General features: G+C 43.1%; 1 protein-coding gene across 1 annotated transcript in view; it reads left to right on the forward strand.

Annotated features, from left to right (window-relative positions):
• LOC126284454 (uncharacterized) overlaps positions 1-24,412 on the forward strand; it is a 191,458-nt gene that overhangs the window by 153,652 nt on the left and 13,394 nt on the right. The window contains exons 6-9 of the mRNA XM_049983374.1: positions 2,053-2,206; positions 8,470-8,557; positions 14,900-15,106; positions 22,263-22,536. Coding sequence (XP_049839331.1) covers positions 2,053-2,206; positions 8,470-8,557; positions 14,900-15,106; positions 22,263-22,536 — 723 coding nt within the window. The remainder of the gene's footprint in view (positions 1-2,052; positions 2,207-8,469; positions 8,558-14,899; positions 15,107-22,262; positions 22,537-24,412) is intronic.

Here is a 24,412-nt window from a genome sequence, read left to right on the forward strand (position 1 = left end):
AAAAGAAAGTGACTTTTTTTAAAGTGTTTGTCTAGAATGTGGCCTTGTTCTGATGTGACACATGGAATATAAGCGGTTCAGACAAGAAGAGAATAGAAGCCTTTGAAATACTGTGCCACAGAAGAACTATGAAGATTCGACAGATAGCCCAGATAAATAATGAAGTAATGCTGAATTGAATTGGGAGTGTTACACAGCATACATGTATTAGGACATTGTGTAATATTTTCTCAACGTCATTTCCAGCTGGCTCCAAGGCAAGGCAAGCAAGGCCAACACCCCATGTCGCAATCAGAATGACAAACAGAAAAAAAAGCTGGCACTGCCAATAGCAAAACAAACCTGGATGATACTGCCTCACTTTACACAGGCGAAATACCTGAATCATCAGCCCAGCAACGTGACCGCAGTGATGAGAAGAAATGGTTCAAATGGCTCTGAACACTATGGGACTCAACTGCTGTGGTCATCAGTCCCCTAGAACTTAGAACTACTTAAACCTAACTAACCTAAGGACATCACACACATCCATGCTCGAGGCAGTATTCGAACCCGCGACCGTAGCGCTCGCGCTGTTCCAGACTGTAACGCCTAGAACCGCTCGGCCACTCCGGCCGGCTGATGAGAAGACTTAATGTCACTTTGACAGCACAGATTGATTTCACAAGAGGGAATAAAAGTTTCACACGAACAGCTATCAGCCTTCTGAAATTGTGGAAAGACAAAGATGAAGCTCTGAAAGCCATTCTTCTGTAAGTTATCGGTGAAGAAGACTGATGATGGGCCCAGAAAAATAGACCACATTTGGTCGTCACTGGTTTCGTGGGTCTAGAAAAGTAGTCCTCATTTGTTCATCGCTTGTCAGACATAACTTCATGGCCTCAGACGACCAATAACAAATAATAAATAATTACGTTGCAATACATCAACTACGATGTAGAACTTGTGATGTGCTGCTACCATTCCTGACTTCTGCCAACTGCTACCTATCTGGTCTTCTGTACATGGTCGCTGTGAGCTGCTGACCTCTCACCCACTTATCAGGAGACTCGGAGATTCTACCTCTAGTTTCCTGAGATGATTTGACGAGGTCTGGAAGCACAGTCAACCTGACGCAGTATTCAGGAGGCGTGCTAGCCGCTAATGCTCCCAACTAGTACCTGTAAGAAGTCATCAACGTCCCTGTCCTTCCTTGGTGGAAGGTCTGCACTGATTTTCATTTCCACACCGTGCACGGCTGCTGAAACTTTACCCAAACACATTCTTCCGAAGTCCACATGAGTGCTCTGGGTAGAAACACCTGCAGCACTGGCTACGTCTGCCACTAGTGAGATATGCTGTCCACTCGACATCGTATTTACGTGAATCGACGCCACTGGAGCGATGTTCTCCAAAGATTTCTGAGACAAAGTCAGCACTCTCTGAGGCCATGCGCTGCTCTGCTGCTGGACTGGACTCCACCATACAGGAGAACACATGATTGTAAAGTTTAATGTAATAAATTATTATGCCGTTAATGCTGCACCACACTCCAAGCTCTATCATCCCAATAACAGAAAGGGTTTCTACGCAGAACCTTATGGGAGAAACAAGAAATATGTGGTACAACTTGACTAAGAGAAGGGATTGGTTAATAAGTTACATCCTGAGACATAAAATAATTGTCTGTTTCGAAAAATAAACACGGTGAAATTGATACATGTTAAGGTAGTTTACAAAGAGACGAAGAGCCTTGCATGGGAACTAGTGCGGATAACGGCGTCAATCTAATCTTCAGACTGAAAACCAGAACAACACCAAATAGACAGCAACTAGCTTTTCTCTGAACCATTACGTCATCACATTAAAATGATTCTTGCAGAAAGAAGGGTTACGTAAGTCAGCCTCCATCAGTCGTTCAAATTCTGTGGATACTGAGAGGGGAATGTACTGATGCTTCGGTGCTTTTGAGGGATAATCCAGTCCATTGTGATGTTTGTTGCTGGCTTTTATGTCAGAGACCTTAGGCCAAATCAAATACTGTGTGACAGAGTATTTTTTGTGCATCAACAGATGGGTGACGACACTATCAGTGATGCTGGTGGTGTCCTCTACGCTGCTGGTGTGGGCGTGTTTGGTCGCCAGCGGCGGCGAATGGAGGCCCGTCCCACTTCCCGATCCTGCCTGGGACTCTGTCGCTATCGCATACGGCGTTCTCGCCTTCCAGGTACGTGTCTTACTGAACTGAGACCATTCTCAGGTACACAGATGATGCACCACCTAAACTTCCCCTCCCGAGCTGGGGATATTTCACAAAAATTGCTGTACATCCATGTGATGAAGACTCTAGGGTTCATCTCAACATGTACAGAATCGACACTGGTGAAAGACTGACGTGGCGCATTGGTCTAGAGACTGAATTCACATATGAGGAGTCACCTCTTCAAATACCTATCTGGCCATACTGATTTAGGTTTTTATGTGTTTTGCCTAAATGGATTGAGTCAGAAACCAGGTTCGTTCCTTTGAAAACGGATATGTCCTATTTTCTTCCTCATCGTTTTCCTTGTTCATTCCTAGCGTGTGTTTTATCTACAATGACCTCATATGCCAATTCATAAACTTCTTCCACTCTAGCACCCACTGTCGAGTTGCTTCTGAACAGGTATTCTAACAAACGGTGCAGTCTATTGCAACATATTCGTGCAGTAGACGAGATCTGTGTAACAGCAAACAGGAAACTACAGTTTATGTTTTGTTAGTGTTATAGTTATTCGAGTTTGAGCAGTATTGAATAATGATGGAGGAAAGCTTCGATTGTTATTTTGCTAAATGTATCGGTCTGTTAAGCACCTTAATTGATATAGAGACCTTTTCTTACCAATTTATTTATTTCCAGTATTAACTTCATGGCAAGCTGTCTAGATACTATTGTCAGATACTGCTTTCCATCACTGACACAACTAACAATCATAGTTGAATAATAATATCATAGCTAAATAATAATATCATATACAATTACAATGTTTAGTCACAGTCATGTACCTAATGAGATTTTAAATTGCAATAATTGATCTCTAACCACTAATTCTTTGTAAAGGCTATCGTTACCTTACCTAACGGATACTAAATATGCGGAAAATTAAACAAATTTCACCTGAAATTTATAGGAAAAGTGAAAGAACAGAAAATAGGGAAACATATCGATTACGTCATCATTGCAACTATTGTAGGATAATTACCCACATTCTACTAGTATTTCCACTCCCTGTAGTCTTGAAGGTCTGGCTCACACTCTGAATTACTATAACTGTAACTTTTCCCTTACAGGGACGCCATGGGAAACCTAAATATAGGTGGCCGGATGGAGATTTAAATCTTTCTCCTTCCGAAATAAAAATCTCTTCTTACCACTTGTTCCACCTCTGTAAGTAAGGCAAGAGACAGACTGTAAGAACATTCATAAAAATTTAATAGTAGTGTCATAAAATTCATTGAATGGCTTCACCAAGGTAAAGGCGACTCAAAAAATTCAGACAAGAACAAAATTGTGAGATAGTTATGCATTATAATGCTGTTCAACAACAGCTGAAAAATCTGTGTAAATATACCTTTGTGAAAGCAGTCAGTGCAGTTTTTTACCAGCGTTTCTTGATATTCGCTGTGTACCCCAAACATTAACACTGGTTGAGGAATAGCTAACTACCAGTCCCAAATGTGACAGATCTGTCACAGACTGCAGAATACGACGAAGTAAGTTTTGGGGCCGCACCAAATATGAACTTATTTGACTATGAACACTTGCTATCGATAAAAAGTCCTGTATCAGAGGTCCAGATGTTTCCTTCTTCATACATGGCATGTTGTTGTCCACTGAAATCATAAAAAAGAACACAGCCAACACATATGCTGATACCTCATCTGGCGTGTGGCACAGTAACACAAAAGGCGTTATGGCTAATGTGTGTAATATGTTTGTGGCTGTAAGATCAGTACAAAATCGGCCACAGCTGTGTTCACTACTTATGTCACCTGAAAAAATTATTCAAGTTTTCAAGAAATGGTCGAAGTTTATGGTACTTCTGACTGATATGTTGTTAATGATTTCTGTATTTGGTACTTATGAAGAAGTATCCTCAGAATGAACATAGTATTTGTCATTAGCACTACAGTAAAATCTCAGTAATTTGAGATAAAATGAACTGAGCAGAGTTCGAATTTGAGAAAACTTCAATTACATGAAGGGTGACAGTTTTAGAGACCTTTTATTTGAAATAGTTCCGGAACTTGATGTACACAATTTTATTAATGTAAACAAAGTTATTTCAGCAGTTAATATATTACTTAGAGTTTACTTTAGAAGTAATAGTCAAGTAGAAACTCAGCAATAGTACAGTATATATGTAACAGGAACTGGCTACACATACACACAAAAGTGAGCCTCAGCAGACAGTGGCTGACTGATGACACATAAAACAACAATAGGGGATAAAGTGCGCAGAATTGTAAACAAAGTATGTGCATATATCTCTGCTGGTGATCACAGTCACTCACTGTGTATTTTCGATTTTATACTTGATTTTCTTTTCACTCTTTTAACACTGTAGTCATCTGTCATCCACCTCAGGTTAAACGGAGGCTTGGATTGCCGGGCATTCAATTACTGAGGTTTTACTGTATATGTTTCTTAGTCCTCCTAAAATTACTGGTTGACATGCAACTGATTCATCTTCAGAGCAGCTACTAACTGTGCCTAGAGATCTATATTTCTCAGTTATGGATATGAGGGATGTCAACTGCAAGCAACTTGAACTACCATAAATGTGCTTGCTACCAGTATAACATATACAAAACAGGTGCTGTGTGAATGAATTGTGTTGCAGTGCTTGTTCATATTTTATATAATGTTTCTACATTCTAGAAATTCAAAAGGATATTTATGATTTTTGTTTTATTTCTCCTGACCAACATTTCTATTTTTTTAATTGAATATTTTTAATTAAGCTGAAATAGCAAATTATTGTGATCTAAGTGAGGTTCAATAAATAAGGTAGATTTGGTTGTTTCTTGATTCATTTGTGTATATCTTTTACTGATGTTGAAATGAATACAGTAGCATCTACACTTCTTGAAATCTTTGATTCAAACTGTATCTGATAAAAACGCATCCATTGCATTTACATTACTTTATATTAAGGCAATGTAAAATTTGCAGTGCAGCTATGTGTAAATTCATTTTGAATTTCTCATATTAGACTACTAATAATATACTAGCATGAACTTAATTTCCTATATGTTTAAATGAATTCATTTTCTTCAGACATGAATATCATTGGTCTCCATTATGTAAATGTCAATTATATTATGTATCTTATGTTAGTTTTGATTCTAGTAATAATACACATATTCATTATTATGAAAATAATATGTTTTTGAATATAATCATATTACAGCTATAATTGGAATTATTTACTCTTATAATAAATTAACAGCATTGTGAAGTCATAAGTTCTAACCTTAAAAACAACTAGTGGTACATCATGCACATTCAGATGCTAACGTACAGCACTGTGGGCATAATGTGGTATTCATATAAAGTCCTCATATGTCATATAAAATGCTTTGTACCTGTGTTATGTGATAATTTATCAAAATTAGGATAACTGAAGTTTGTTACATGGTTTATAAGGCAAAGCTGTCAATTCTCTGTGTAGAGACATTAGGGTGTCTAACAACATTAAATTTGTTTTCCATATTAGAATTTCATTTGTATTGGTATATGTATGATCTTGAGTAGCTAAGGAATAATGTTCATTAGCTACTAACTATGACAAACATAGCCAGAAGTACATTGCAATTTGCAACTGCTAGCTGAATTATTTCAATCTGATCTCTGCTATACCTATGTTCAGCATGCCATTCAGATTAAATTGTGGTTAGGTGTAGCTAATTTAAAAAAACATATTAATGAACAAATACATCAAACAATTAGATAATCTACGAGTATGTTTCCAGAAACTTGTAACCTGTATTTAAGGTAAAGTAAATTATTCGAACAAATACAAATCAATCAAAATACAATAATCTTAAATTAACATTTTATTAGACAGCTTGAAATATAGGTATCGAAAGTTTTAAATACAAATAAGATTAAGAGCACCATATACATATTTTATGAGCAAGTATTTGATTCAGAGATTCCACTTTGGCATATGCCAAAGAAGCAGAATACAGATCACCGATTCTTCACAATTCAGAAAACGTAACTTTGAGGAGATGGGTAAAACCTAACTTAACACCATAATGAAGTTAATACTAATGGTTGGTTATCCAAAACAACTTTTATATTGACTGTTATGAAGGACTTACTATTAAAGAAAATTGTTTGCAGTAGGGCAGGTTAAAGTCTCACTATCCCATCAGTCCACGTACCTGGATGTGTTTCAGGTTGTGTGCCCCTTCGCTCTGCAATGGTAGATACTGGTTTAGCCAGCAAAAACAGCATTGACGAAAATTTGACTAAATTTCTGCCATGCAAAGCCCACATAGCTACAGTCTATTGGCATAGCTAAAAATTAGTTAAATTATCGAGCGTTCTGGATTCTTGCATGACTCATATGAAAAAATGTCAACAATTCCCTTTCAGTTGGTCTACTGTCTTTAACGCACAGAAAATGGCTATGAAGTGCGTATTTAATTCCCCGAAATCAATTAAGCAATGTTACTGATTGTCTCTGTTACAAGCTGACACACAAAAGCAGCTAGAACATATTTAGTCCGACCCGGTTTTTGAATGTCTTAAACAGCCACTGACTCACGATCACTTGCGAGTTAACACATTCAGTCGTTCCGTAGGCTTCTTGTAAAGAAGTGCTCGTCATTATGTCTCCTTACTTGCATGTAACACGCCACGCGTAGTTAACGTACGACATGAAATGTTCACACTCAAATATCTGCTAAAATAAACCACTCACAACGCTCAAACTTTCACAAAATTGCGCTGTAGTCGCTTTTCGTCAGCGACTCGAGAGCCGATCAAACGAGCAAATTTCTTTGTTTTGGTACAAATTTGATCAGTGCGGTTTAACATAGGTGTTTACCAGAAGACGTCTCCCGAGCGTCTATATCGACTCACAGATCTAAAGCACAAAACTTTATTCAATTGCATGGGAAACGCTGAATTCCTATTGGCTAGTATGTTAAGCAGCCAATCAGATCAACTTCAGTACTTCTAAACTCGCGGTATTTCTTAAGTTAGCCAGTCCGATTACTACAGATAATTTAGACTAGAAATCTCGTAATTCCGAAACCAAATAAAATTTAATGATAACAAAATACAAGAACTTTTCACAAAGTAAATGACTAACAAATTAATATTTCACCACCCTTCTATCTCATTCTTATGTCCTGTATATCCACGCCCATTCTCTCTATTTCCTCCCCTTTTCCTGTATGTTTCCTCATGCTCGTCTCCCTGTCCATCTCCCCTCCTCCCCCACATAGTCTCAGTCCATCTCTTCTGCCCTCACTCTCTGTCCATCTCATCCTCTTTCTTTGTCTTCCATTCCTCCCTCCCCCTCACTCTGTCCATTTCCTCCTCTCTCGTATCTGTGCCCATGTCTTCCTTCCCCTTTATTCTGTCCATCGCTTTCTCCCCCCTTCTCTCTCCACGTTATCACTCCCATACCAATAGCAGTTTGTTGGTTCTCACCCCCACAGTACTTCCTTGCAGGTAGTAAGTAATAGATATGTATGTCAAGAAGTGTTGATGCCTATTCAGGGGTTTAAGTGGAGCTCCTTACCTCCAGCTCTACCAGAACACGCACATGTCCCGTGCATTTCATGTATTTTTAAACTTATTTCACAGATACTTGTACTCATTTTTCGCTGGTTTCTGTAGCTAATTTCATCCTTCTAATTTCGTCCTGCAGTTTCATTTTCACGCAGCTCAATCTCTATGACGTCATACCTCTTAAACAGAGTGTCGTACTGTGATATAATTTTGCACCTACATTCAGTAGTATAGGCGAATAATGTCCACTGAATCTGTCATGAATGCAGTTAGTAGTATGGAAGCAATGGATTAAAACGTCGTGCTTGATGTGGCTATTTCAATGAATGAACATCGAAAATGTAGTTTTGTGAGGATTGTCAGCAAGGAATAGTTTCGCGAAGGTCTGAAATTATGGGTAAAGTTCATAGCAAGTCACTAAGAGCTCTCATTCTCAAATAGTGGATGAATAAAGCCTATTAATTCGTGCGTAGTGAGCTACACTATTTTTTCACCCCCACCCTCTGATGCGTAGGTTGTTCTTACTCCTACAGCGATTGTTTCCAGACAGTGATGTGTGTGCCAAGTTTGGTTGAAATGGGTCCAGTGGTTTAGGAGATGTGGAACATACATATTCATGTATATGTACATCCATTTTTATAAAATGCATGAATTATACCATATAGCTATGTAACACACTTTGCTTACGTCTGTTCCAGTTTGATGTACATCCACTAATCCTTAGCGTGCAGATGGAGATGGACCGTAAGGACCATCTCGGTTATGCCATCCTCGGAGCATTCTTTGGTGAGTTAATATATTATTGCTACAAATTCCAGTAGCCTCAGTTGAGCTTTTCTGAAATTATTTAATGTAACTGTTCATTTTTCAGTTGTGTTGTTGCACAGAGGTGGTTTATCCTTACAGCATATATGGCAGAGGTACGTCACATCCACTTTGCCTTCTGTTGTGAGGGGAAAGTTAGCAGTTTCGAATTGAAAGTAATAGTACTGTTGATGACAATATGCGCATATTTGGTGGCCAGCAATGATGTAAACGGTGACCGTGATCGCTTCTATTATTGCGCAAGCTAGCGTGGTGTTTTTGAAGCACTGAAGTAATACATCATTGGAGTGCAATTTTGTGCATTTTGGAATATTTGAATACATTCTTCCTTCCTCTAATTTAGTAAACTACGTTTTTGTGTTACAAATTGGGTTTTATTTCCATGTTTTATTCCACTCTCCTCTGCTTAGTGTTACTACGAACTTGTGTTAAATTTCGTCGACAGTGACTGTTTGCGTTGCAGTTTTTGCTGTCAAAAGTTATTTGTTAATTACCCTTGTTGCTAGACAACCTAACGAAACTGACTGCCACCAAGCAGAATATTTCATGAATCTGAAACCTACCCCTCTGAACTGAGGTTAGTGCTGCTTCTGCAAACGTTTTTTTCGTTCCTTTCACTGATTATATGGTTAGTCACAGCATTCCTTTACAGTGTATTGTCTACCGTGTTTCAAGGCATTTATATGAAGTTTTCATTCTTGCTATACTGTTTAATTCATTTCGGTACTTCACTGTGCTTATTTCTGAGTCGAAAGCAGATGAAACATTGTTAACAAGTGTGTCGCTGTGTTATTCTTAATCGATTAATTAGTTACTTGTTTAATAGATGTAAGTTTATGAGTAGCCGAGATACTGAAAAGCACGACACGAACAAAAGACACGTTGCGTTGTACTCTGCAATGTATCTGGCTTTGGCTGAGAAACGGGCGAAACATGCATCAATAAAAGTGTTTGACAATCTACACATGCAAATAAAGTGTCAGACATATAGCAGAGTGTTTTCAAGTGTAGATTAAAGATGTTTCTCCTAAACAACTCCTTCGTACTACAGAAGAATTCTTTAATAGAAAGAGTCATTTTCAGAGGAAAAATCCTATATATGGCCGGCATATAGCCATTCAAATATTTCCAATTATATGCTTACAGGGTGATTCAAAAAGAAAGAACAGATTTCAGTTGTTTTTTACAGACAAACTATAAAAGATAGAAACACGTTGTGGGTGTAACTGGCCCAAAGTTTTGACACAACTGCACTGTTGTTTATAAGTAGCAACATGTCGACTGTGCCACAAGAGAAATCGGTTGTGTTGGAATTTGTGGGAAATCAATCCATTGTTGAAGTGCAACGTACATTACGCCTTCGATTGGATGCACATGCAAAAGCAAGAGCACTGGTCGTCTGATAAAAATGTCAAGGGTATGAGAGATCCTTTCACACGGAGCCCTCGGAAGTCCATAAGACAGGCAGGCCAGAATCTCCAACTTCCTTAAACAAAGGTATTGCGTTTTCTGAAATGACGCCTGCATACGGAGCCTTAGAAATTGCAGTTACTGCAGAAATTGCGTCCCGGCGACCATAACAGAACACGCAAATTTTGCATTTCAGTTCTCCAGCATATGGCAGAGGATACTTCTTCCGAACCACTCATCTTTTCGGACAAATCGACGTTCCATCTACCGTGCAACGTAATCCCGCATAAACTAACAACATGGTGTGTCAAAATCCTGGCGTTGTCATCGAACATGAAAAAGAATCACCGAACAGTTTTTGCAGAGGAAACTATGACAGTAATGTCATACCTAGGAATGCTGCAAAATTGTTTCCTCAACTTCAAGAAGATACCAATGATTTGATATTTGTGCATGACAGAGCCTCACCTCACTTACAAGTTGGGGTGCGGCATTATCTTAACAATACCATCTCACAGCGTTGGATTGGAAGAGTTGGACAGCAATATCTTGTTCATTGCATTTGGGAATCCAGGTCACCATTTTTTTTCTGTGGGTGTGAAGAAAAGACAGAGCCTTTGTCGCGCCTATGACGGCTACTATTCAAGAACTGAGAAACAGAATTATTGAAGTTGTCGACTCAGTTAACAGGAATCTGTAGATTCGTGTGTGGAATTAAATGGACTACTGTTTCGATGTTTCTAGAGCAACGCATGCTGCTCATCTTGATTGTGTGGTATAGCGTCCGTGTGAACATAAAACTTTGAACATTCCTCTATCCAGTGATATGCGCGACGTGTTTCTGTTTGTAGTGGTTTGTGTATAATAAAGAACTGCAGTATGTCCTTTTCTTTGATGACGTGATTCAAAAGATATCAAGCGAGGTGGCGCAATGGTTAGCACAGTGAACTCGCATTCGGAAGGACGATACGTCGTATCTGCATCCGACCATTCAGATACATGTTTTCCGTGATTTTCCTAAAACGCTCCAGGTAAATGTCAGTATGATTCGTGTGAAAGGGCACAGCCTGTTTCATTCCCCATCGGTGAATCAATCAGAGCGTTTGTTCCATGACTACTGATCTCGTTGCAAAACATGAAAATCAAAGAGCTTGCAGTAGAAAATACATGTTTCACAGTACCGGAGATGAAGAAGTGATTACAACTCCTAATATATACGTCTTAGAGTCCATGTTTACCAGCCTCTTTTTGCTTTGTATGACCATTCCTGTGCTCTATCGGAATATAAAGTCGTTCTGTTGGCCAAGAATAAATCTAATGTATAACTGTGGTTAATACTCCCAGCTCCTTAAGAAGATGCCTGAGAAGTTTGGCCAGGTGCATAATTCTTCTTTTGTGCAATGAATGCTTTTTGCCTAAGTGAGTAGTTATTCCAGAATATTATCCCGTAAGACACCATTGAATTAAAATATGCAACATATCTTAATTTTCTTGATTGTGTATCCTCAAATTTGGCAATTATTCTTATTATGAATATAGCCTGACATAAATATTTCAGGAGGTCTACTACATGATTTCTCTTGTTTTCATCAATATATACATCTAAAAACTTAGAGTTTTCTTCTACGTTTATTATTTCTTGGTGATATATTAGGTTAATCAGCACTCACATATATTTGATTGTACTGTACGGAGTGAGCAGTGATATTCGAAGTTTAAAGCTAGCCCATTTGTGAAAAACGCAGCAGAAACTGTCACAAAAGCGTCATTTACTATTTTTGATGTTGATGCTTCCATGCACAGCTTCCCAACAATGTTTATATCATCTGCAAACACGACTAATTCAGCCTCCTGACTCAAATAAAATGTTAGATCATTATTGTAAAGCAAGGACAGTAGTTGGTAACTGATCAAACCTATTGGGATTTCAATTGTAATCATTCCCCATGCAGATAATGTGAAACAGATCTTTGTATTATTCAAGCAGCCTAAGATATCTTTATGCATTCTGTTATTCAAATAAGTAGCAGACTACACATGTGCTGAACTACATATTCCATAAAAATTTATTATGTCTAACACACTAGAATGAGTCACACACTCACACATCTTTGATAAGACACAGAATATCCAAACTGGTGATATTTTATTACATAAATGTTTTATTATGTGTACCACAAATGTTTAAATAGCTGATTCAGTAAGGTAGCCATTTTGAAATTGTAGGTATCCCATTGTTATACAGGTGTGTGACAACTGTGAGGTACATTATCGTCTCAAAAACAGTAGAAAAGGGTTTGCAAAGTAAAAATGGATGGTAATTACACTACTGGCCATTAAAATTGCTACACCACGAAGATGACGTGTTGCAGAAGCGAAATTTAACCGACAGGAAGACAATGCTGTGATATGCAAATGATTAGGTTTCCAGAACATTCACACAAGGTTGGCGCCGGTGGCGATACCTACAACGTGCTGACATGAGGAAAGTTTCCAACCGGTTTCTCATACACAAACAGCAGCTGACCGGCGTTGTCTGGTAAAACGTTGTTGTGATGCATCATGTAAGGAGGAGACCATCAGGTCGGATTGTAGCCTATATTGCCGTTTATCATATCGCGACATTGGTGCTCGCGTTTGTCGAGATCCAATGACTGTTAGAAGAATATGGAATCGGTGGGTTCAGGAGGGTAATACGGAAAGCCGTGCTGGATTTCAACGTCTCGGAGTCAACAGGTGGGGACGTTTGCAAGACAACAACCATCTCCACGAACAGTTCGACGACCTTTGCAGCAGCATGGACGATCAGCTCGGACCGGACGGAGTGGCCGTGCGGTTCTAGGCGCTACAGTCTGGAACCGCGAGACCATGGCTGCGGTTACCCTTGACACTGCATCACAGACAGGAGCGCCTGCGATGGTGTACTCAACGACGAACCTGGGTGCACGAATGGCAAAACGTCATTTTTTCGGATGAATCCAGGTTATGTTTACAGCACCATTATTGTCGCATCCGTTTTTGGCGACGTCGCGGTGAAAGCACTTTGGAAGCGTGTATCTGCCATCACCATTCTGGCCTATCACCTGGCGTGATGGTACAGGGTACCATTGGTTACACGTCTCGGTCACCTCTTGATCGCATTGACGGCACTTTGAACAGTGGACGTTACATTTCAGATGTTACGACCCGTGGCTTTACTCTTCATTCGATCCCTGCGAAACTCTACATTTCAGCAGGATAATGCACGACCGCATGTTGCAGGTCCTGTACGGGCCTTTCTGGATACAGAAAATGTTAGACTGCTGCCCTGGCCAGCACATTCTCCAGATCTCTCACCAACTGAAAACACCTGGTCAATGGTGGCCGAGCAACTGGCTCGTCACAATACGCCAGTCACTACACTTGATGAACTGTGGTATCGTGTTGAAGCTGCATGGGCAGCTGTACCTGTACACGCCATCGAAGCTCTGGCTCAATGCCCAGGCGTATCAAGGCCGTTATTACGGCCACAGGTGGTTGTTATGAGCGCTGATTTCTCAGGACCTACGCACCCAAATTGCGTGAAAATGTAATCACACGTCAGTTCTAGCATAATATATTTGTGCAATGAATTCACGTTTACCATCTGCATTTCTTCTTGATGTAGCAGTTTTAATGGGCAGTAGTGTATTAGCTAAATATAATTCTGTTATAAATTTTGAAGCTTCCTCGCAGAGTGGAACTGTGTGCAGACCGAGACTCATACAATATCTACACAAAACGTCAGTCATCTGCAACATATAATAGAACTATTTGAGGTATTTCTCCAACAACAGCAATGTGAAGGTAGAAAAGGACACTCGTACAGAAAATGGCATTCTACAGTAAAACGAGTCACAAGGAAACAAAGGGAGTTTAGCTTAAAACCCACATCGCTTTTATACATTTTGAAAAGCCTTTTGATCGAGTTGAAGGTTATGAATTATTGACAATAATGAATGACAGACGCTACAAGAGAGGCGTTGTGCATCACAGAAAGGCTTACTATCGAAATTTTGAGAGAGCGGTTTCGAGAAGACCCTCACAACATATCACTTCCTCCCACGTGGATCTCGCGGTAAGACAACGATGTGCAAATCAAAAAATTAGAGCTTATGCAGTGAATTACCTACTGTAATTCTTGCCACGCACCAGGCGTGTGTGGAAGTGAGCAGGGGGACCAGATATACTCTTCGCCACACACCGCTGGGTGGCTTGCAGAGTACGGTGCTGATGTAGATGAGTGTCAGCTGTGTCTGTCTTGTCCTGGCAGATTAAAACTGTGTGCCGGGCCGAGACTCGAACTCGGGACCATTGCCTTTCGCGGGCAAGTGCTCTAACGTCTGAGCTACCCAAGCACGACTCACGCCTCGTCCTCACAGCTCCAATTCTGCCAGTATCTCGTCGTCTCCTACCTTCCAAACTTCACATAATCTCTCTTGCGAACCTTGCAGAACTAGCACTCCTGGAAGAAAGAAGTCTCCGTCCGGCACACAGTTTTAATCTGCCATAAAGTTTCATATCAGCACACACTCCGCTGCAGAGTGAAAATTTCATTCTGGAAACATCCCCCAAGCTGTGGCTAAGCCATGTCTCCGCAATATCCTTTCGTCCAGGAGTGCTAGTTCTGCAAGGTTCGCAGGAGAGCTTCTGTGTACTTTGGAAGGTAGGACACGAGATACTGGCAGAAGTGCAGATGTGAGGACGGGGCGTGAATTGTGCTCGTGTAGCTCAGATGGTAGAGCACTTGCTCGTGAAAGGTAAAGGTCCCGAGTTCGAGTCTCGGTCCGGCACACAGTTTTAATCTGTTAGGAAGTTTCATATCCGCTGCAGAGTGAAAATTTCATTCTGTTTCTGTCTTTTCCGGTTGTGCAGTGACGGGCGGCCTGTCGCTGGCGACGACGGGCGTGGTGCTGGCACGGTTCGGCGGTGCGGCGCGCGCCAACCTGCTGCAGGGGTTCGCGTCCAGCCCGCAGCTCTACCTGGCGCTGCTGCTCGCCACGGCGCAGCTCTGCCTGGCGCTTGTGCTGTCCGCCGCGCGCTGCTTCGGCGACATCGAGGACAAGTTGGGCATGCCACAAGGTCGGCCTCCACCGCGCTGCGCTGCCGTGCCAGACTACGGCCCTTATGTCACTGCACGTGGTGTATACTGATGTGACACACTATGTGATCAAAAGTATCCGGACACCTGGCTGAAAATAAGGTACACGTTCGTGCTGCTCTCCATCAGTAATGTTGGAATTCAGTACGGTGTTGGCGCCCCCTTACCCATGATGACAGCTTCCACTCTCGCAGGCATACGGTCAGTCAGCTGCTGGAAGGTTTCTTGGGGGAATGGCTGCCCATTCTTCACGGAGTGCTGCGCTGATTAGAGGTATCGATGTCGGTCGGAGAGGCATGGCATAAAGTCGGCGTTCCAAAACATTCCAAAGGTGTCCTGTATGGCTCAGGTCATGACGCTGTGCAGGCCAGTCCATTACAGGGATGTTATTGTGGTGTAACCACTCCGCCACAGGCCGTGCATTATGAACAGGTGCTCGATCGTGTTGAAAGATGCAATCGCCATTCCCGAATTGCTCTCCAACAGTGGGAAGCAATAAGGTGCTTAAAACATCAATGTAGGCCTGTGCTGTGATGGTTCGACGCAAAACAACAAGGGGTGCAATCTGCCTCCATGAAAAACTCGACCACACCATAACACCACCACCTCCGAGTTTTACTGTTGGCACTACACACGCTGGCAGATGACGTTCACCGGGCATTCGCCATAGCGGCACCCTGTCATCGAATATCCATATTGTGTACCGTGATTCGTCATTCCACACAACGTTTTTCCACTATTCAGTCGTCCACCTACGCTCTTTACACAAAGCGAGGCGTCGTTTGCCATTTACCGCCGCGATGTGTGGCTTACGAGCAGCCGCTCGACCATGAAATCCCAGTTTTCTCACCTCTCGCCTGTTATAGTACTTGTAGTGGATCCTGACGCAGTTTGGAATTCCTCTTGGATGGTCTGGATAGACGTGTGCCTATAACACATTACGACCTTCTTCAACTGTCGGCGGTCTGCCGGCCGGAGTGGCCGAGCGGTTGTAGGCGCTTCAGTCCGGAACCCCGTGACTGTTACGGTCGCAGGTTCGAATCCTGCCTCGGGCATGGATGTGTGTGATGTCCTTAGGTTAGTTCAAGTAGTTCTAAGTTCTAGGGGACTGATGACCTTAGAAGTTAAGTCCCATAGCGCGCAGAGTCATTTGAACAATTTTTTTCGACGGTCTCTGTCAGTCAACTGACGAGGTCGGCATGTTCGCATTTGTGCTCTACGTGTCCCTTCACGTTTGCACTTCACTATTACATCGGAAACATTGGATCTAGGAATGTTTAGGACTGTAGAAATCTCGCGTACAAAGATATGATACAAGTGACACCCAATAACTTCACCACGTTCGACGTCGGTGAGTTCCGCGGTGCGTCCAATTCTGCTCTCTCACGAAGTCTAATGACTACTGAGGTCGCTGATACGGAGTACCTGGCTGTAGGTCGCAGCACAATGCACCTAATGTGAAAAACGTTTTTTTCTTGGGGGGGGGGGGGGGGGGGTGTTCGGATACATTTGATCACATTGTGTTTCTGCGAGGATGGGCAAAAATATGAAAACACCAAAGATACAACACATTACCACGCGTAATACGGTCTAGGAAACCTGTTGGCATTCGAAACATCTTCGACTAACCTCGTTATGGATGAGCACAGGTTCCGTATGATCTTAAAGGGAATCTCACACGGTCCGCCAGTGTTCGACGTCATCGTGCAATAACCACTGGCAGACGGCGGTTAGCTGCCCTAGCACTGGAAGACGGTGTTCCTGGGACGCGGGAAAACAGTGCAGTCCTTGACTTAATGCGGAAACTGAGCGATTTACTTTACGTCCAAACGGGTATGTTCATTGGCTTCCGGGCCAAGGTTGGAAGCATTCCCGAAATGGCAAAGTCTGCGATCTGTTCTCGTGCCCCCGTCGTTAAGGTAAGTTACGCATGGTAAAGTGGCAGTGTCCAAAACCGACGGCGAGTCAACTGTGGTACACCATGCGCCTTTCACGATAGGGGTGAAGGACGTCTGTGGAGATGTGTATGGGCGAATAGACATGTAGCTGTTGAGCAGCTGACAGCCCAGGTGAACCAAGGGGCTAACAACACTCTGTGCACAACGACAATACAGCAAACGTTGCTATGTATGGCAACGGACGCCTGGTTCATGCACGGACGCTGAGTGCTGCAAATCAGTGAGAAAGGCTGCTGGCGCTCACTGGGTGGTGATAGGTGGCCCTGCAACAGTCTTTGGAAGGCTCCAGGGCGGATGAGGGAGCGTTACGGTCTGGCAAACATTTTTGTGACATTCCCTGGTTGATCTCGTCATTCTGGAAGGGGGAGTGGATCAACACAAATATGCATCTATTCTTGGGCACCATGTCTACAGTTACATGAAACTTGTTTTTCCTCGACACGGCGGCGTGTACAGTAGAACAATGCAAAGTGTGACACAGTTCTCAGGGTACGCGCTTGGATCAAACAGCACGACGATTAGTTTACCGTACTCCGTTGACCAGCAAAGTCAAGAGACATAAACGCACTCGAGAATCTCTGGGACTAACTCGATCGAGCTGTTTGCTTCATGGAGTAATCTACCGCAGCTGGCCACGGCACTGGAATCACCAAGTTCCACCTCCCTGTCTGTATCTTCCACAACCTCATTCACTCTCTACGTCTCGCAACGACCCGCATTTCAAAAGTGATTAATCAGGCTTTTGACAGGTCGTCGCATTAATGTCTATGGACAGTGTATAACATTCACCCAGCAAAGAAGTGGCGAGCTGAGGTAATGATGATAGAGGGGGTAAGCGATCACGCACCCTTCTCTGCAAAGTAGACCACAAAGACTCAATAGTACTGAGATGTCGCGACGGTGATGGCCAAGCGGTATGGGACAATTCGTCCTCGTGCTAACAAAACCAGTCCTGGACAGTGTGAGGTCTTGGAACACAGCATCTACATTGCGGAACAAACATTGTACCATGGGATGGAGCTGATCAGCCAAAATGGTCACATAATACTTGGAAGTAATGCCACATTGTATAGTACTCATGAGACCCATGGACTATCACAGTATGGCTGCAAGAATCATCACCACACCTCCGTCATGTTTCACTTTTGTGACCTAAAATCGGCCAGACATTGGAAACAGTGTGAAACAAGACTCTTACGACCAAAAGACTTCCTTCCATCGTCACATAGTCCAAGTTTTATGGCTTCGGCACCACGTTTTCCTGTTACGGGCATTTTCATCAATGATGAATGATTTTGGAATTCCAGCTCTCCGTGCTATTCCCACTTAAAAGCACCACCTTTCTTTTTGTTTCGGCGCTGACAGAAATCGCGAGTGTGATATTCAGATCTGCAGTGGCTTTTACAGCCGTGATCCTCTTATTTTTCGTCACAGTTCTCTTCAATTACCGTGTCACGATAACTTTCGTCCTCGTCCTCGGATGACGATTTTCCGCCTCCCTTGTATGCTGTGTAAATCCTCGATACGGTATGTCTTGCGACACCAAACACTTTGTCTCCCTTGGTTACCCTCCATAGGAGCACCAACAATTTCCCCATTTAGAATGCACTAAGCTGCGACGTAAGGCACTCGGCACCCGCCAGTACTCTGTTGTAGAGCATAACTGACGCTTGGAAAGCATTGAGGACATTGCGCTTTTGCGATTTATGGTTAAATACACGATTGCCCTGCATCTGTATTTATTTTCAAGCGGTGTTTCCATATTTTTGTCGAATCCCTGTACATCTATTTTCTCTACACTATTTTGTACCACTTTAGTTTCTGTAAAGAAGGACATCAACGAAAAACGAGGACGAAAGTGTGTATTAAGTTATCGTGACACGGTAATTGAAGAGGACTGCACTCGCGATTCCTGTCAGCACCAAAACAAAACGAAAAGGTGTTGCAACATATGTATAATGATTCATTGGCACGTTTCAGCCACGATAGCACCTTTAATTCTCGGACTAGCATTCTATCATGTTCAAATAAGATTACTGGGCGTCAGTTATGTAATTTTAAGACTGTATGCCTTACAATTAGTAAATGTTTGGAAAATCTCGCGATCCATCGCCAAGAACTGCTGCTGAAAATTTCTTTACTGTAGAATAAGTTTCGTGTCTACAGATCAACAGATATCACGAAATAATTATGCCTTACAACGAGATAAATATCAATGTCATCGTCACTGTTCTCAAATACTATTATGTATTATATCGTCTGTAGTAAAATGAACCGGACATTGCTCTCCTGCATTTATACTAACAGGAAGTAATAAAGTTACGGAGGGAAGCACTCTACATAGTGATGAGAGCAGAGAGTACGTAGATGGAACGGGGGAAAGCTCTAATAGCGGGTACAGTGGGACGTGCCCCCATAGACTTCATAATGGTTTGCAGAGTGCAGACGTAGATGTGGATGCAGATTTTGAGGAGTCCACGTTTAGAACACTAGTGCGAACAATTATTGAGTACTGCTGGAATGTTAGGGATCCCCAGCAGGTCGATTAAAGGAAAACATCGAAGCAGTTCAGAGATGGGCTAGTCGATTTGTTTTTTTTTTTAATCTTTATTTCCAAAATGTTAATAATTATACAATTTTAATCCAGTACCTTATATGATTAGTGGGTCCAGATAATAATACAACGATTACAATTGCATCTAAATCGTAAGTTATATTTAAGTAACTAATTGGTAACGTAAGCTGCAGGATAATTGCAATGGGCAAAACTAGTTGTTTTGATTTTATAGGAATTACTTAATAAACGTAACTATTAACTAGTTATTACTGCCTACAACGTAACATATGTGTCAGTAAAAATATAAACCTACTTGTAGAGCTTTGCTCATTGAGCTAAACCCAATGAGCATGCCCCTGATACTGGACAGGCCAAGATGTTAGTCGCTGCAGGTTTCTAGAGATAAGTACCTAAAATCTAAGTCCTACAATTAATTCTATCCTAAAGTTAAGTTCGGTGCTTGTCCTTGATCGTTAGTCCCGAGCGCGGCTAATTCCAGACTCTAGAAGTCGGCCTATCCACGCTCAGGCGGTGTGGGAATAGGGTACTGGACTCAGAAGGTGTTGCGTATTTCTCAAGTTCTTGCTAGTTTAGGTCTCTCAGATATTGCTTTAGAACTTTTTGTGATACCACGTATGCCAGTTTGTTGATAGTCTGAAAAGTGTCGTGTTGTCTGAGTAAGTTGTGTTATGGTGTGGCAGTTGATCACGTAATATTGAAGCTACATCATTGAAAAAGGGGCACTCGTAAACAACATTGTCAGGAGTACTCTCCGGAACGCCAGAGCCACACGCGGGTGTATAATTATTAAGATTTTGGAAATACACTCCTGGAAATGGAAAAAAGAACACATTAACACCGGTGTGTCAGACCCACTATACTTGCTCCGGACACTGCGAGAGGGCTGTACAAGCAATGATCACACGCACGGCACAGCGGACACACCAGGAAACGCGGTGTTGCCCGTCGAATGGCGCTAGCTGCGCAGCATTTGTGCACCGCCGCCGTCAATGTCAGCCAGTTTGCCGTGGCATACGGAGCTCCATCGCAGTCTTTAACACTGGTAGCATGCCGCGACAGCGTGGACGTGAACCGTATGTGCAGTTGACGGACTTTGAGCGAGGGCGTATAGTGGGCATGCGGGAGGCCGGGTGGACGTACCGCCGAATTGCTCAACACGTGGGGCGTGAGGTCTCCACAGTACATCGATGTTGTCGCCAGTGGTCGGCGGAAGGTGCACGTGCCCGTCGACCTGGGACCGGACCGCAGCGACGCACGGATGCACGCCAAGACAGTAGGATCCTACGCAGTGCCGTAGGGGACCGCACCGCCACTTCCCAGCAAATTAGGGACACTGTTGCTCCTGGGGTATCGGCGAGGACCATTCGCAACCGTCTCCATGAAGCTGGGCTACGGTCCCGCACACCGTTAGGCCGTCTTCCGCTCACGCCCCAACATCGTGCAGCCCGCCTCCAGTGGTGTCGCGACAGGCGTGAATGGAGGGACGAATGGAGACGTGAGTCGCTTCTGCCTTGGTGCCAATGATGGTCGTATTCGTGTTTGGCGCCGTGCAGGTGAGCGCCACAATCAGGACTGCATACGACCGAGGCACACAGGGCCAACACCCGGCATCATGGTGTGGGGAGCGATCTCCTACACTGGCCGTACACCTCTGGTGATCGTCGAGGGGACACTGAATAGTGCACGGTACATCCAAACCGTCATCGAACCCATCGTTCTACCATTCCTAGACCGGCAAGGGAACTTGCTGTTCTAACAGGACAATGCGCGTCCGCATGTATCCCGTGCCACCCAACGTGCTCTAGAAGGTGTAAGTCAACTACCCTGGCCAGCAAGATCTCCGGATCTGTCCCCTATTGAGCATGTTTTGGACTGGATGAAGCGTCGTCTCACGCGGTCTGCACGTCCAGCACGAATGCTGGTCCAACTGAGGCGCCAGGTGGAAATGGCATGGTAAGCCGTTCCACAGGACTACATCCAGCATCTCTACGATCTTCTCCATGGGAGAATAGCAGCCTGCATTGCTGCGAAAGGTGGATATACACTGTACTAGTGCCGACATTGTGCATGCTCTGTTGCCTGTGTCTATGTGCCTGTGGTTCTGTCAGTGTGATCATGTGATGTATCTGACCCCAGGAATGTGTCAATAAAGTTTCCCCTTCCTGGGACAATGAATTCACGGTGTTCTTATTTCAATTTCCAGGAGTGTAGTAGATTTGTTACCGGTGGGTTCGATGAACACGCGAGTATTACGGAAGTGCTTTGGGAACTCAAATGCCAATCGCTGGAGGGAAGGCGACGGTCTTTTCACGTAACGGTACTGAGAAAATTTAGAGAACCGGCATGGGAAGCAGAACGACTATGGTGGCGCCAAGCTGAAGGACTGCGAAGACAAGATAAGAGAAATAAGGCCTTGTATAATCTGTCGTATTTTCCTCCCTCTGTCTGCTGATGGAACAAGGAAGGAAATGACTGGTAGTGGAATGTGGTAGCCTCGGCCATGCACCATGCGGTGGCTTGAACGAGTGCATGAACGAATGCCTCTCCGCGGACCGCTTAGCCTGTGAACTCGAGTGAGAGAGCGCCCGCTGTGTGCGGCAGGTTTCGGGTGGCAGCGCGCGCTGCTGCGCACGGCGCTGGTGGGCCTCGCGGTGCTGGCGGCGGAGGGCGTGCCGCGCTTCGACCTGCTGATGGGGCTGGTGGGCGGCTCGCTGACGGCCCCGCTCATGCTGCTGCTGCCGCCGCTCGTGTACGCGCGCTTGCGCGCCATGCAGGACCAGGCGCGGCGCGTCCCGGCGCCCGACTACACCGCCACCGACGACAGCGTCGACGAGACGCTGCCGCCGGCTCCGCCACCTGTCGCCACTGCCGAGAGGTCAGTAGAGCGCTGCCGGCACGCCGACGATCCGCGTGGTCTACTCCGGAGAGAGGGCGGTTTAACTTCTCGTGGCTCGACGGGAGCTGCCGAAGACGACCGATGCTGCCTCGCCTAATGGCACAGCCGACTGCACTTTGCGCTGACGTTATTACGCGCTTCAGTTTCTCCCAACTGCACGTGCTTTGCGATGTACCGGGTGATCAAAAAGTCAGTATACATTGGAAAACTTAATAAACCACGGAATAATGTACATTATTATTATTTTGAGCTTCTCCTCATTACAGAGGCTTATCTCCAACATAATAATTTACTTGGAAATTACAATACGAACAATAAACGTTCATAAACTATATTTTCAAATATTCCTCCAGGTGTTTCGATCGTGTGTGTCCTCTTCCTCTGCGGCCATTCTCCTCATTGTGTGCTGTACATTTTGGAGCCAGGTGGTCATAGGTCGTCCTCTTCTTCTTCCCCCCACCGGTTTCCACTCCAGTATCAATTTTGGTATTCTGGTTTACTCCATTCGTCGTACATGTCCGTACCACTTTAATTTCTTCCTATCCATTACGTCATATATGCTTTCTTTTATTTCCATTCTCCTTATTATTTCGGTGTTCGTTATCTTTTCTTTCCTGGAGATTCTTGACGATCTTCTCAAGAAGTCCATCTCTAGAGCTCGTTATTTTTTAATATGCTTCATGTTAATTGTCCAGGTCTCCGTTCCATACAGAACCACACTCTCTAATATGGATTTGTATATTAAGTTCTGCTCATTACATTCCTTCTCCATAAGACTGACTTAGGCATCCCAATGACCCTCCGTCCGCTACTAATTCTTTTATTGATTTCTGACTCTCATTTTCCCTCGATTTCTAAAATGGATCCCAAATAACAGAAAGTGTTTATCTTTTTGATTTTCTTTCCTTCAATGTGTAGCTCATCTGAATCATTAATCAAGTATTCCGTTTTTTGGTAATTAATCTTCAAACTACAAGTTTTGTATGCTACTGCTAGTTGATTGCACATATAGTTAGCATCCTCCCCATCTTGTGCTACGACTACTTGATCATCAGCAAACAATAAATGATGTAGGTAAACTCCATCTCTTATTTACTATTACATTTACGAGACCATAGATTTTAAATAATGGTGATATGGGGCAGCCCTGTAAAAGGCCTTTCCTTGTTCTAAATTTCAATGGAAGTTTACTACCAACTTTCACTTGGCAAACGTTTCTTTATACATCTGTTGTATTATTTTAATCAAGGAAGGGTTTATGTTTGCCATATGTAGTGCTCTCCAAAGTAATTTTCGGTAGTATTTAATGTAGATAGAGAGGTAAAAAATGACACACATGCTTGGAATGACATGGGGTTTTATTAGAACCACCCCATACTGCTAGACGCGTGAAAGATCTCTTGCGCACGTCGTTTGGTGATGATCGTGTGCTCAGCCGCCACTTTCGTCATGCTTGGCCTCCCAGGTCTCCAGACCTCAGTCCGTGCGATTATTGCCTTTGGTGTTACCTGAAGTCGCAAGTGAATTGTGTGACCGACATCTCCAGGGATGCTGAAAGACAACATCCGACGCCAATGCCTCACCATAACTCTGGACATGCTTTACAGTGCTGTTCACAACATTATTCCTCGACTACAGCTACTGTTGAGGAATGATGGTGGACATATTCAGCATTTCTTGTAAAGAACATCATTTTTGCTTTGATTTACTTGGTCATGCTAATTATTGCTATTCTGATCAGATGAAGCGCCATCTGTCAGACATTTTTTGAACTTCTCTATTTTGTTTGGTTCTAATATAACCCCATGTCATTCCAAGTATGTGTGTCAATTTGTACCTCTCTATCTACATTATT

This window comes from Schistocerca gregaria, chromosome 8, assembly GCF_023897955.1.
Source record: "Schistocerca gregaria isolate iqSchGreg1 chromosome 8, iqSchGreg1.2, whole genome shotgun sequence".
NCBI lineage: Eukaryota > Metazoa > Arthropoda > Insecta > Orthoptera > Acrididae > Schistocerca > Schistocerca gregaria.